Genomic DNA, 15,367 nt, shown 5'->3' with positions numbered 1-15,367 from the left:
TATGTGGGTTGCAAGGTGGGGGGTACAGTAGCTAGGGCCTTGCTATTGCTGCTGGGGGGCAGAGGATCGTTCAGCTCACATGACTGGGCTGTGACTGAGTTGGGTCTTGTGTGTGCATCTGGATCTGTGGTGATGAGTGAGAGGGGAGTGACTACTCAGTGCTCTCTTTGTGGCGAGACATTCCCTGGGTCATCCTCTCTTCCAGCTTCTCTGATCCAGGAGGAAAGTCTCTGGGCCAGGATTTGGAGACCTTAGCTGGCTACCTCTTCTGGACCTCAGTCATCGGGACCTGGAATGAGAAGAGGATTCCACACCAGTATATACAGCGTGGATGTCGGATGGAGATTGGAACCCATAGATCTGTAACTTTTGTATCTGGAAACTAGTTGTTGGAAATGACCTCGACTCTCTTTAGAATGGTTTCTGTCTGAACGGGATCTTTTTCTTGAAACTCATTTTTGTCAGCGTGGAGGCAGGGTATCAACAGAGTGAGAATCGTGGGTGTTCACCAGCTCTGTGAGTGCTTGACAAACTTTTTCTCTTTACTCCTGTGGATATTGTTTTGGAATCAAACTCTGAGGGCGTGACCAGGGTTCCAGGTCCGAACCCTCATCCTACACCACTGGGTCACCTATCCTCAGCAGGGAACTGGTAGACAGAAAGAGGTGGATATAGTGCGTTGGACCAACTTCACCGGTTGGAGAGGACATTTTTTCCTTCTTACCTGTCCTGTAGCTGGATAGGACTTGAGAAACGGTACTGTATACCCTCTCTTGTTTGAAGAGTTTAACCATATCTGAACACCAGACCTTATCTGGACCTCTAACTGCTCTCACGTTATCTTCTACCGCTCTACTTCCCTCTCTCTCTCTATCAGAGATGGGGGCTGCCTTCAAGAGGTTCTGTGCTCGGTTCTGTTGTTGCTGCTGCTTTAGTGATGATGAAAGTGAGGAGGAGAAGGAGCCTTTAATCAGGTATGCAATCTGTGACACCGCGATACACTGACATATAGACTTATCAACATGACAACCCATGACACTGACATACACACTTATCACCATGACAACTCGATACGCTAACATACACACGTATCACCATGACACCCCAACACACTGACATACACACTTATCACCATGACACCCGACACACTGACATATAGACTTATCAACATGACACCCCAACACACTGACATACACACTTATCGCCATGACACACTGACATATAGACTTATCATCATGACACCCCGACACACTGACATACACACTTATCACCATGACAACCCGACACTGACATACACACTTATCACCACGACACACCAACATACTGACATACACACTTATCACCATGACAACTAAACACACTGAAATACACACTTATCACCATGACACCCCAACACACTGACATATAGACTTATCACCATGACACCCTGACCCACTGACATACACACTTATCACCATGACATATAGACTTATCACCATGACATCCCGACACACTGATATATAGACGTACAGTGGGGCAAAAAAGTATTTAGTCAGCCACCAATTGTGCAAGTTTTCCCACTTAAAAAGATGAGAGAGGCCTGTAATTTTCATCATAGGTACACTTCAACTATGACAGACAAAATGAGAAAAAAAATCCAGAAAATCAAATTGTAGGATTTTTAACGAATTTATTTGCAAATTATGGTGGAAAATAAGTATTTGGTCAATAACAAAAGTTTATCTCAATACTTTGTTATATACCCTTTGTTGGCAATGACAGAGGTCAAACGTTTTCTGTAAGTCTTCACAAGGTTTTCACACACTGTTGCTGGTATTTTGGGCCATTCCTCCATGCAGATATCCTCTAGAGCGGTGATGTTTTGGGGCTGTTGCTGGGCAACACAGACGTTCAACTCCCTCCAAAGATTTTCTATGGGGTTGAGATCTGGAGACTGGCTAGGCCACTCCAGGACCTTGAAATGCTTCTTACGAAGCCACTCCTTCGTTGCCCGGGCGGTGTGTTTGGGATCATTGTCATGCTGAAAGACCCAGCCACGTTTCATCTTCAATGCCCTTGCTGATGGAAAAATCTCACTATACATGGCCCCATTCATTCTTTCCTTTACACGGATCAGTCGTCCTGGTCCCTTTGCAGATAAACAGCCCCAAAGCATGATGTTTCCACCCCCATGCTTCACAGTAGGTATGGTGTTCTTTGGATGCAACTCAGCATTCTTTGTCCTCCAAACACGACAAGTTTAATTTTTACCAAAAAGTTATATTTTGGTTTCATCTGACCATATGTATGACATTCTCCCAATCTTCTTCTGGATCATCCAAATGCTCTCTAGCAAACTTCAGACGGGCCTGGACATGTACTGGCTTAAGCAGGGGGACACATCTGGCACTGCAGGATTTGAGTCCCTGGCGGCGTAGTGTGTTACTGATGGTAGGCTTTGTTACTTTGGTCCCAGCTCTCTGCAGGTCATTCACTAGGTCCCCCCGTGTGATTCTGGGATTTTTGCTCACCGTTCTTGTGATCATTTTGACCCCACGGGGTGAGATCTTGCGTGGAGCCCCAGATCGAGGGAGATTATCAGTGGTCTTGTATGTCTTCCATTTCCTAATAATTGCTCCCACAGTTGATTTCTTCAAACCAAGCTGCTTACCTATTGCAGATTCTGTCTTCCCAGCCTGGTGCATGTCTACAATTTTGTTTCTGGTGTCCTTTGACAGCTCTTTGGTCTTGGCCATCGTGGAGTTTGGAGTGTGACTGTTTTAGGTTGTGGACAGGTGTCTTTTATACTGATAACAAGTTCAAACAGGTGCCATTTTCAGGATTCTTTTCCTCATTTTATCTGTCATAGTTGAAGTGTACCTATGGTGAAAATTACAGGCCTCTCTCGTCTTTTTAAGTGGGAGAACATGCACAATTGGTGGCTGACTAAATACTTTTTTGCCCCACTGTATCACCATGACAACCCATGACACCCCAACATACTGACATACACACTTATCACCATGACAAACCATGACACCCCAACACACTGACATACACACTTATCACCATGACACCCTGACATATAGACTTATCACCATGACAACCCATGACACCCCAACACACTGACATACACACTTATCACCATGACACCCCGACACACTGACATATAGACTTATCACCATGACAATCCATGACACCCCAACACACTGACATACACACTTATCATGACAACCCATGACACAGTGACATACACATGACACACTGACATATAGACTTATCAACATGACAACCCATGACACCCTGACATACACACTTATCTCCATGACAACCCATGACATCCAAACACACTTACACCACAGGAGGCTGCTGAGGGGTGGACGGCTCATAATAAAGGCTGGAACGGAGCGAATGGAATGGAATGGCATCAAACCATGTGTTTGATACCATTGAACTTAGTCCGTTCCAGCCGTAACCACGAGCCTGTCCTCCCCAATTAAGGTGCCACCAACCTCCTGTGACTTGCACACACTTATCACGGCACACAACATAATGCTTAATAAACAAGCAATGTCACAATTCCTCATGTGATTTCTCACCCTCATGTCTCTCCACACCAATCCATAGATTTAAGAGTTACAGTTGAAGTCGGAAGTTTACATACACCTTAGCCAACTACATTTAAACTCAGCTTTTCACAATTCCTGACATTTAAACCTAGTAAAAATTCCCTGTCTTAGGTCAGTTAGGATCACCACCTTATTTTAAGAATGTGAAATGTCAGAATAATAGGAGAGAGAATGATTTATTTCAGATTTTATTTTATTTCATCACATTCCCAGTGGGTTAGAAGTTTACATACACTCAATTAGTATTTGGTAGAGTCGCCTTTAAATTGTTTAACTTGGGTCAAACATTTTGGGTAGCCTTCCACAAGCTCCTCACAATAATTTGGGTGAATTAAGCTTTGGAAGTATGCTTGGGGTCATTGTCCATTTGGAAGACCCATTTGCGACTAAGCTTTAACTTCCTGACTGATGTCTTGAGATTTTGATGTCTTGAGATTTTGCTTCAATATATCCACTTAATTTTCCTACCTCATGATGCCATCTATTTTGTGAAGTGCACCAGACCCTCCTGCAACAAAGCACCCCCACAACATGATGCTGCCACCCCAGTGCTTCACGGTTGGGATGGTGTTCTTCAGCTTGCAAGCCTCCCCCTTTTTCCTCCAAACATAACAATGGTCATTATGGCCAAACAGTTCTATTTTTGTTTCATCAGACCAGGGGACATTTCTCCAAAAAGTACCATCTTTGTCCCCATGAGCAGTTGCAAACTGTATTCTGGATTTTTTTATGGCGGTTTTGGAGCAGTGGCTTCTTCCTTGCTGAGCAGCCTTTCAGATTATGTTGATTATAGGACTCATTTTACTCGTTTTGTACCCGTTTCATCCAGCATCTTCACAGGGTCCGTTGCTGTTGTTCTGGGATTGATTTGCACTTTTCGCACCAAAGTACATTCATCTCTAGGAGACAGAATGCGTCTGCATCTTGAGCGGTATCACGGTTGCATGGTCCCATGGTGTTTATAGTTGCATACTATTGTTTGTACAGGTGAATGTGGTACCTTCAGGCGTTTAGAAATTGCTCCCAAGGATGAACCAGACTTGTGGAGGTCTACACCATGACAATTGGAGGTCTACACCTCCAATTTTGTCAGAGATTTTGGCTGACATCTTTTGATTTTCCCATGATGTCCTGCAATGAGGCACTGAGTTTGAAGGTAGGCCTTGAAATACATCCACAGGTCCACCTCCAAAAAACTAAAACGATGTCATGGCTTTAGAAGCTTCTGATAGGCTAATTGACATCATTTTAGTTTTTTTCTGGAATTTTCCAAGCTGTTTAAAAGGCACAGTCAACTTAGTATATGTAAACTTCTGATTTATAAGTGAAATAATCTGTCTGTTAACAATTATTGGAAAAAAATACAGTAGATGTCCTAACCGACTTGCCAAAACTATAGTTTGTTAACAAGAAATTTGTGGAGTGGTTGAAAAACCAGTTTTAATGACTCCAACCTAAGTGTATGTAAACGTCTGACTTCAACTGAATGTCATGCTCTCCATCCACAGCCCTCAGATTTAGTCACAGTAGTGTAATACACAGGTGTGGAACCAACCAACAATGATCCTCTCTATATCTATTGAATTGATAACAGCTTCACAGTCATCCCAATGTTCCCCTGATAGACCACGCGCGCCTGTGTTCGTTTGTGTGTGTGTGAGTGTCTATTTGTTATTTTGGTCTATTTGTTTCAGTCCTGACACTTTGGAGTACTTTGACCGCGAGGCGAAGAAGCGAAGGGAGCAGGAGCAGAACCTATGGAGTGAGCCAGGCGACCCGAGCCACTCCGAGAGAGACGATGACCGGATTCTGTACAACCTCATCCAGAACAGGAACCAGACACGCAGGGGCTCGCTGGTACCAGAAGGGGGGGGGGGGGCCAGGGAAGGGGGACAGGGGACACTTACTGTATGACAACAGAGTTTGGGTTTTTAAGAGGGACCCACTGGGCACACAATGGTTGAATCAACGTTGTCTCCACGTAATTTCAATTGATTTCATGCGCTCTGATATAGTGTAGGCCTACATTATCCAACTAGGTACCATGACTGTCAAATCAAATCCAATGTATTTATATAGCCCGTTGTACATCAGCTGATATCTCAAAGTGCTGTACAGAAACCCAGCCTAAAACCCCAAACAGCAAGCAATGCAGGTGTAGCACAGTGGCTAGGAAAAACTCCCTAGAAAGGCCAAAACCTAGGAAGAAACCTAGAGAGGAACCAGGCTATGTGGGGTGGCCAGTCCTCCTCTGGCTGTGCCGGGTGGAGATTATAACAGAAAATGGCCAAGATGTTCAAATGTTCATAAATGACCAGCATGGTCGTATAATAATAAGGCAGAACAGTTGAAACTGGAGCAGCAGCACGGTCAGATGGACTGGGGACAGCAAGGAGTCATCATGTCAGGTAGTCCTGGGGCATGGTCCTAGGGCTCAGGTCAGTTGAAACTGGAGCAGCAGCACGGCCAGGTGGACTGGGGACAGCAAGGAGTCATCATGTTAGGTAGTCCTGGGGCATGGTCCTAGGGCTCAGGTCCTCCGAGAGAGAGAAAGAAAGAGAGAAGGAGAGAATTAGAGAACGCACACTTAGATTCACACAGGACACCGAATAGGACAGGAGAAGTACTCCAGATATAACAAACTGACCCTAGCCCCCCGACACATAAACTACTGCAGCATAAATACTGGAGGCTGAGACAGGAGGGGTCAGGAGACACTGTGGCCCCATCCGAGGACACCCCCGGACAGGGCCAAACAGGAAGGATATAACCTCACCCACTTTGCCAAAGCACAGCCCCCACACCACTAGAGGGATATCTTCAACCACCAACTTACCATCCTGAGACAAGGCCGAGTATAGCCCACAAAGATATCCGCCACGGCACAACCCAAGGGGTGGCGCCAACCCATACAGGAAGATCACATCAGTGACTCAACCCACTCAAGTGACGCACCCCTCCCAGGGACGGTATGAAAGAGCCCTAGTAAGCCAGTGACTCAGCCCCTGTAATAGGGTTAGAGGCAGAGAATCCCAGTGGAAAGAGGGGAACAGGCCAGGCAGAGACAGCAAGGGCGGTTCGTTGCTCCAGAGCCTTTCCGTTCACCTTCACACTCCTGGGCCAGACTACACTCAATCATATGACCCACTGAAGAGATGAGTCTTCAGCAAAGACTTAAAGGTTGAGACTGTGTTTGCGTCTCTCACATGGGTAGGCAGACCATTCAATAAAAATGGAGCTCTATAGGAGAAAGCCCTGCCTCCAGCTGTTTGCTTAGAAATTCTAGGGACAATTAGGAGGCCTGCGTCTTGTGACCATAGCGTACATGTAGGTATGTACGGCAGGACCAAATCAGAGCGATAGGTAGGAGCAAGCCCATGTAATGCTTTGTAGGTTAGCAGTAAAACCTTGAAATCAGCCCTTGCCTTGACAGGAAGCCAGTGTAAGGAGGCTAGCACTGGAGTAATATGATCAAATTTTTTGGTTCTAGTCAGGATTCTAGCAGCCGTATTTAGCACTAACTGAAGTTTATTTAGTGCTTTATCCGGGTAGCCGGAAAGTAGAGCATTGCAGTAGTCTAACATAGAAGTGACAAAAGCATGGATACATTTTTCTGCATCATTTTTGGACAGAAAGTTTCTGATTTTTGCAATGTTACGTAGATGGAAAACAGTCTTGATATGTTCTTCAAAAGAGAGATCAGTGTCCTGAGTAACGCCGAGGTCCTTCACAGTTTTATTTGAGACGACTGTACAACCATTAAGATTAATTGTCAGATTCAACAGAAGATCTCTTTGTTTCTTGGGACCTAGAAAAAGCATCTCTGTTTTGTCCGAGTTTAAAAGTAGAAAGTTTGCAGCCATCCACTTCCTTATGTCTGAAACACATGCTTCTAGCGAGGGCAATTTTCCAACAACAACGTTGTTGTCTTCTGTTTGTTGGGGGAATGTGCTGCTATCTCACAGTAGGCTTACTCTAGTTGATTGACCTGTGTTTGTGGTGATAGTTGTGTACTAGGTTAATATTGTTTGTATGTAACCCTGCACCCTTTCTCTCTGTAGGCGCACCGGCGTCTGAGTGTGGACATTGAGGGTATGAGAGATCTGCGTCGGGAGGTCAGAGACAAGTGGAAGATGATCCTGGAGAATTTAGGTGAGAGAACAAATGGAAGGGTAAAATGAGGGTGATAGAGAACAAATGGAAGGGTAAAATGAGGGTGATAGAGAACAAATGAAAGGGTAAAATGAGGGTGATAGAGAACAAATGGAAGGGTAAAATGAGGGTGATAGAGAACAAATGAATGGGAAAAAGGAGAGGAAGACAAAATTGATCAAATCTAATCTCAGCAACCGTGAACTCTCATTGGCTCAGGATTCATGGCGGAGGCGGAGTCTCTGCTGACGGTGTCTGCCAGTGCGTCGTATGACCGTATGAAGAACGCCTCGGCGTCACGCACACTACTGCACACGCTCCACTCTGAGACATCCATCTTTAACACCCGGGAGGCCCCACCTGAGAGATACCTCTTCATCCTGGTGAGAACAGAAACTAACAGAGGAGGGACATTTTGTATTATGGTTATAATGTCTTTCACTTCCTTCTCCAAATCACTTCCTGTTTGATGATGATGATGACTCTTATACCTCCCCTCTTCCTCTGTTTACTCTTCCTTCCTTCACTCTTTGTTTTTCAACCTCTCCATCTCCCTCTCTCTTTCCCTCCTCTCTCCGTCTTCCCCTCCTCTCTCCTGTTCATATAGGATCGTCTCATATACCTGGATGCTGCTGAGGACTTCTTGGCGAAGGCTAGACGCTTCTACCCCAAGCGTGATACTGATGATGAAGATGAGGACAACCCATTAGCAGTCAACCTGCCGTTGCTACTGGCCAGAGTGAACCGCACCATGAACAGAGAAGGGAGCGATGATGAGGACAAGAGGCTGGATGAGGAAGATGGGAGCGGAAGAGAGGAGGACAACTTCTAGATGGAACAGGAGCTGCAATGACCTCAGACAGTAGACAGGGGGCAATAGTTGTTTATGTTGCAGAGTTGGGAGTATACAAGGACTAGGATGTCTGATTCTGAATATACTCTGTTGAAAATACACTCCCAATTTGCACTAACACTAGGGGCTCTATTCAATCTGTGTTGCTGAAGTGTTACAGATTGTGCGATAGAAATGTTAAGGTAATTTCTGACTGAACAGACATATGCCGTGTTTACCGTGTATGCAGTCTCTGCTAACACGGGAACATTGCCTTCACATTTCAATCACGCTGTAACGCTGAACTTCCGCCATACAAACTGAATAGAGCCCGAGGTTTGAACAAAAAATATACAGCTTTCCTTTCACCTCATCAGAACCGTGATCCAATATGATTCTGTTTTTCTGTTTAGGCAGACTTAGCTGGGTCTCAGGTATATTAGGGAGAGTTTTGGAGGTTATCACCCTGCCATTTTTTAAAATCCATCCAGACAGTGTTAGTTACCCAACTCCCTGGGTCTGTTCATTATTGGTCTCCGCCAGGGAACACAGTGGACACAGTTAAACACAGCACTGAAACCCGTAGGGCACAGCTGTCCTGTTCCACATCAGCACTTTGTCTCATGATTATCAGCACTTGTTTTATCAAGTCACAAGACAGTCTTTTAAAACCAGTAGTTAAGATTACCTTGGAATAAATGTGTGTTAAACCAATTAAATCATTTGGAGTTGTCCATTTATTTAACGGACCATGCTTATCAAGAGGTACTAGTGTATTTTTTGTTCATGAAGTTTACAGAGATGAGTTTAGTAACAAAATGACAACTTTGAATGAGTGTGTGTGTCTGTGTGAACAGTGGAGGTTGCAGTATGTGGGTATCTAATGGTCACTTTAAGTACATGTCAAGATTGTGAGAGTGTTTGGGATGTTTTGGTGAGTTGAAGGGGATGCAGCATGTGTCTTATGTTCTATTGTAAAGTTGATATGGAAAATAAAGTGGCAACCTGATACTGCAGGCCAAGTTATGTGTGTGTGTGTGTGTGTGTTTGGCAGGGTTAATGTGTCCACGGGGAGCTCTAAACTCCCTGTCACATGTCGGCATGGTGTGGTCACAGCTCCAACACTGTGGCTCACCCATGCCTGCTGTGAGCCACGCCCCACAGAGATAGCCTCTGACCTGGCCCAATCTGGCCTGTCCTGGGCGTGCTCGTCCCTTTGGGTCCACAGGGGGTGTGTGGATGAGGATGTTGATGGGTTGATGGTCAGCTGTCTATAATGTTACGTGAGAAGGACACTGGTGAGGGTACATCTCACAACAGGGCAGCAGCATGTTTCTTAGAAAATAGACAGTGGCATCATTCCCATAGGGGGAACAAAGGCACACTTTTATACTTTATTACAGGTAACGACCTGAGATGAGGAGCACACTCTTAAAGGGAGTGCTCCTAATCTCAGCTTGTTACCTGTATAAAAGACACCTGTCCACAGAAGCAATCAATCAATCAGATTCCAAACTCTCCACCATGGCCAAGACCAAAGAGCTCTCCAAGGATGTCAGGGACAAGATTGTAGACCTACACAAGCCTGGAATGGGCTACAAGACCATCGCCAAGCAGCTTGGTGAGAAGGTGACAACAGTTGGTGCGATTATACGCAAATGGAAGAAACACAAAAGAACTGTCAATCTCCCTCGGCCTGGGGCTCCATGCAAGATCTCACCTTGTGGAGTTGCAATGATCATGAGAACGGTGAGGAATCAGCTCAGAACTACATGGGAGTATCTTGTCAATGATCTCAAGGCAGCTGGGACAATAGTCGCCAAGAAAACAATTGGTAACACACTACGCCGTGAAGGACTGAAATCCTGCAGCGCCCGCAATGTCCCCCTGCTCAAGAAAGAACATATACATGCCCGTCTGAAGTTTGCCAATGAACATCTGAATGATTCAGAGGACAACTGGGTGAAAGTGTTGTGGTCAGATGAGACCAAAATGGAGCTCTTTGGCATCAACTGAACTCACTGTGTTTGGAGGAGGAGGAATTCTCTCTATGACCCCAAGATCACCATCCCCACCGTCAAACATGGAGGTGTTAACATTATGCTTTGGGGGTGTTTTTCTGCTAAGGGGACAGGACAACTTTACCGCATCAAAGGGACAATGGACGGGGCCATGTACCGTCAAATCTTGGGTGAGAACCTCCTTCCCTCAGCCAGGGCATTAAAAATGGGTCGTGGATGGGTATTCCAGCATGACAATGACCCAAAACACACAGCCAAAGCAACAAAGGAGTGTCTCAAGAAGAAGCACATTAAGGTCCTGGAGTGGCCTAGCCAGTCTCCAGACCTTAATCCCATAGAAAATCTGTGGAGGGAGCTGAAGGTTCGAGTTGCCAAACGTCAGCCTCGAAACCTTAATGACTTGAAGATCTGCAAAGAGGAGTAGGACAAAATCCCTCCTGAGATGTGTGCAAACCTGGGGGCCAACTACAAGAATTGTCTGACATTGATTGCCAACAAGGGTTTTGCCACCAAGGACTAAGTCATATTTTGTAGAGGGGCCAAATACTTATTTCCCTCATTAAAATGCAAATCCATTTTTGACATGCGTTTTTCTGGATTTTTGTTGTTGTTATTCTGTCTCTCACTGTTCAAATAAACCTACCATTAAAATTATACACTGATCCTTTCTTTGTCAGTGGGCAAATGTACAAAATCAGCATATTGTGGAGGGGACACACTGACTGGACCAGGCAAAGAGTACCCCCCTCTATTCCCCCAAGTAAGTGGTTCCTTCCAAGTTGCACAGAGCAAAGAGATGCCTAGACAAGATGCTAGATATTCTAGAGTCTAATAGTTGCAGTATTGTCAGTGGAGGAGAGAGAGCGTAGAGTGACACTGGATTTTAGCTGCCAGTAATGGGCAGGAGGTATGTTTGCAAATTAATTTAATCAAGCTATGTGGCCTATTGATTCTTTTTTGATGAATAAATAAAACCAAAATGTTTGCTGTTTCTCTGTAATACTTCATTTGATTTACTCTTTCGATGTTGATCATTTTCCTGCACAACAGGAAAGGCTTCTAAAGTTTAGAATTTCCACTTAGAAATTTCAGACTTGACTTGCCCTAATGAAAAACGATTCAACCCCTAATCCACATAATAATTTACATTTCATATTGCTCAGGACTATATTCCTGTTGTAGCAAACTGGCTCAAATTAAGACCCTACCTCCGTAGCCACTTATCAATTTTATGAAGTTGGAAATTCATAGACAGAGCTATACATGCAAAGATTGACAGACATTTAGATTGTTCTTTTAAAAAATCGAATGACCATAAATAGATACACAATTGACTAAAATGTATTTAATTCTTGGCTTATGACACTATATACCAGTGTGCCAGTTGTACTTAACTCCTAAGGCATAAAAGTTCTTAAAGAATCAATGTCCATCGTTCATTTAAATGACAATTGAACCGGTAAAGCGGTATAGATATATTTAAAAGCTGTTCTCCCTCCCTCCCTCCCTCCCTCCCTCCCTCCCTCCCTCCCTCCCTCCCTCCCTCCCTCCCTCCCTCCCTCCCTCCCTCCCTCCCTCCCTCCCTCCCTCCCTCCCTCCCTCCCTCCCTCCCTCCAGCAGCTGAGGCTGACTGTATAGTTATGTAACAGAGAGATATCACCTTGGCACTCTAGGGGGCTGCCAGGGGAAGGAATGATCATAATGATCATCCTGCCAGGATCACCTTATCACGGCTCTCCCTTAGGAAACTTCTACACCGAAGGCCTCATTAGAATAGTGATGTGACAATAAATCCATGAACAGAGGAACTTTGAGTACCCATGCGGGTGCCTATCACACTTACTGTCAGGCAGCTGCGTCCCCGCCAGACATGTGACTTGTGTTGTTGTTGTGTGCTTAAAGGCCCAATGTGGCCATTTTTATTTCAATATCTAAGCATTTCTGGGATACAATTAAGTAACTTGCTGTGATTGTTTTCAATTCAAATGGAAGTATGTTGTACATTTTCACAATTCTTAGTACAAAACTCAAAACAGATCATCAAGTAAGTCAGTTGATTCAAGCTCTAAGCGCATTTTCGATTGACTAAGTACAACACATAAAATCACACGGTCACTTTTTCACCGAACTGAATTGTTTCCCATTGCAATACATGTTCGTATATAGTAATTGCCTTTCACAATGCATTGCTCACACTACTTTTGATATGATTCTTTACATTTTACATGTCAATTGGTTTGTCTACAGATTTTGAGAGCTACATCATGAAAACGTATGGCTGTAAAGTAGAAACATAAAAAGTGTGATATATTTAAGCAATAAGGTCAGAGGGGGTGTGATATATGGCCAATAGTCCACGGCTAAGGGCTGTTCTTATGCCCGACGCAACGCCATGCTCTTATGAACTGAGCCACATACAGGACCACTACAATACATAAGTTCAATACAATACTGTAAAATACAATACACAATTGCAATACAGGTGGAAGATGTATGATTGCCATCCCCACGAGCGTACCACACTCATTCATGCCATGGATGAGGCATACAATGATTTCAATCCAGACCTATGTCAGGCTTGGATTCACCATGCCAAAATGTTTTTCCTCAGGTTCATAAACAATGAGGATATTTACTGCGATTTTGATGAGAACCTATGGCCAAATGTTCCAGGCAGGCTTGATGCAAACTACTGCCTGCTAAACATGATGTTTATTTAATTTCTTTCATTTGATTACATTGTGACATATGTCTTCAATGATCACACCTTTGAACACACATGGGATAGAAATAATGAACATTTGATGTTCAGTCAATTTCTATGGGTGGTACAACTGTATTGCCTCATGTGAAAACAATATAATGTACTGTAATTTACACTGCTGTGACATACTACATTCAAAGGGCAATTTTGAAACATGTATCAATACATTTCTTTCTATTGGATTCACTGGTAGTTAAAATAACTACATTGAGAAGATATCATTATGTTGTGTTTAGGTGATTAAACTAATGTACTCATTATATTTCACAGTAAACTTATATTTTGGATCAAATGGTTGTGTGGTGAAAGAAGTCTCCAAACAAAATGAACGCACAATGAAAGGTTTTGAATGTAAGACTGGCTGCGTTACAAATGTTACAAATGCCACGAGTGTGAGAACCTTTCTTCAAGTCCTATAACCACTTGATGTGAGTTGGCCTTAAGTGTTATGACTTTGACACCACAATAGAGTTTCAGAAATAATTTTGTACGTTGGGACTTGGGGTGTCACGCCTGCCCCCACTCCCCCACCCTGCCACTCCCCCACCCTGCCACTCCCCATCATTACACACTCCTGCCACCATCATTACGCACACCTGCCTTCCCCCATCAAGCGATTATTGCACTCACCTGGACTCAGTAAACTGCGTCCTTACCTCCCTTATATCTGTCTGGTTCCCCGCTCTAGTCCCGGCTTCAGCATTAATTGTCGTTTGTCGTTGTTTACCCGTGTGCTGACGCTGTTCCTGTTTTGTTACCTGTCTGTTCCTGAATAAATTCTGACTCCCCATACCTGCTTCTCATGTCCAGCGTCGGTCATTACAGAATGCTGAAGCCATCATACGAAGCATCGGGGAGTGCTGGCGTTCCGGGTGGTGGTGATGTTGGGTCCGGGGTCCACCACCGATGGAACTGGGGGTACCTAAGCCAACTTGTCGGGCTGTCACGCCCTAGCTGGCTTGAGAGGTTCGTGCCCCGGTTGGCTCGGAAGGTGCCCATCCCACATCTGGCCTCAGCCAGATTGTCAGGTTTTTACGCCCAGTCGGCTCGTCAGTTTTTTACGCCCAGCCGGCTCGTCAGGCTGCTACGCCTCTGCCGGATCATCGGGCTTCCACGCCTCAGCGGGATCGTCAGGCTTTCACACCCCAGCCAGATTGTCGGGCTCCCATGCCTCAGCCGGCTCGCCAGGCCCCCCATGCCTCAGCCGGCTCGCCAGGCCCCCCATGCCTCAGCCGGCTCGCCAGGCCCCCCATGCCTCTGCCGGTTTGTCTGGAGTTTACGCCCAGCCGGCTTGTCCAGTGCCTGTGACCCGGGCCGGCCCGTCAGGCTCGCCCAGGTGGGACACCGGGTGGTGCCCCTAGAGGGGGGGTACTGTCATGCTTGCTCCCACTCCCCCTCCCTGGTGCCAGACTCCCTAGCATTTCACACTCCTGCCACCATCATACCGGTCTGTTCCTGATTAAATGTTGACTCCCTATACCTGCTTCTCATCTCCAGCGTCGGTCATAGGGAGTTCTTCTATCCCATAAATGATAATAGTCCAAATGTGGATGTGTTAAGTATGGTTGAGACAAGTGTTCAGGCTATGGATGACGCAATAGAAAATGACGTGTCCCTCTTTTCGAGACAAATCCACCTTTTGTCTGCCAAGATACAGAAATCCCTTACAAGAAACATACTACAGATTGGTGGAAAAAGATGTCTCAGATTCTGAATAAGAAATGAGAATACAGAGTCTACAACAACCTCCCTAAAGAATGATTTTTTAAAATTATTCCACTTTGATAGGGCGTAATGCTGATGAGTGGAGCTGTGGTGTTGTTAAACAGTGATGACTATATGAATGAGATCCGGGGACAATTGAACACCACCACTTTATATCAGAAATTGTCACGTGACCCCACACCACTGTACAAAGATGAGATTCACTGCAAGCTGAAGTCTCTTGTGGAAAGTGGAGACATTATGCAAAAATAATGAGTTCATGAAA

The 15,367-nt window shown here is 44.9% G+C and overlaps 1 protein-coding gene across 1 annotated transcript; it reads left to right on the top strand.

Moving 5' to 3' along the window:
• The first annotated feature begins 1 nt into the window (after position 1).
• LOC109897284 (melanoregulin-like) lies at positions 2–9,311 on the top strand. The gene is made up of 6 exons (XM_020491816.2): positions 2–756; positions 878–974; positions 5,303–5,465; positions 7,670–7,760; positions 7,980–8,143; positions 8,368–9,311. Exons 2-6 carry the CDS (start codon positions 880–882, stop codon positions 8,590–8,592), a joined length of 738 nt encoding a protein of 245 aa, XP_020347405.2. The 5' UTR covers positions 2–756; positions 878–879; the 3' UTR covers positions 8,593–9,311.
• Positions 9,312–15,367: the final 6,056 nt, after the last annotated feature.

This window comes from Oncorhynchus kisutch, linkage group LG10 (assembly GCF_002021735.2).
Source record: "Oncorhynchus kisutch isolate 150728-3 linkage group LG10, Okis_V2, whole genome shotgun sequence".
NCBI classification, from domain to species: domain Eukaryota; kingdom Metazoa; phylum Chordata; class Actinopteri; order Salmoniformes; family Salmonidae; genus Oncorhynchus; species Oncorhynchus kisutch.
This window is presented reverse-complemented; position numbering and strand designations above follow the sequence as displayed.

Coding starts and splice junctions, on each gene's coding strand:
- LOC109897284 (XM_020491816.2), top strand. CDS start 880: ATGGGGGCTGCCTTCAAGAGGTTCTGTGCTCGGTTCTGTTGTTGCTGC. Junction 975..5,302: donor GAGAAGGAGCCTTTAATCAG/GTATGCAATCTG, acceptor TATTTGTTTCAG/TCCTGACACTTTGGAGTACT. Junction 5,466..7,669: donor AGACACGCAGGGGCTCGCTG/GTACCAGAAGGG, acceptor TTCTCTCTGTAG/GCGCACCGGCGTCTGAGTGT.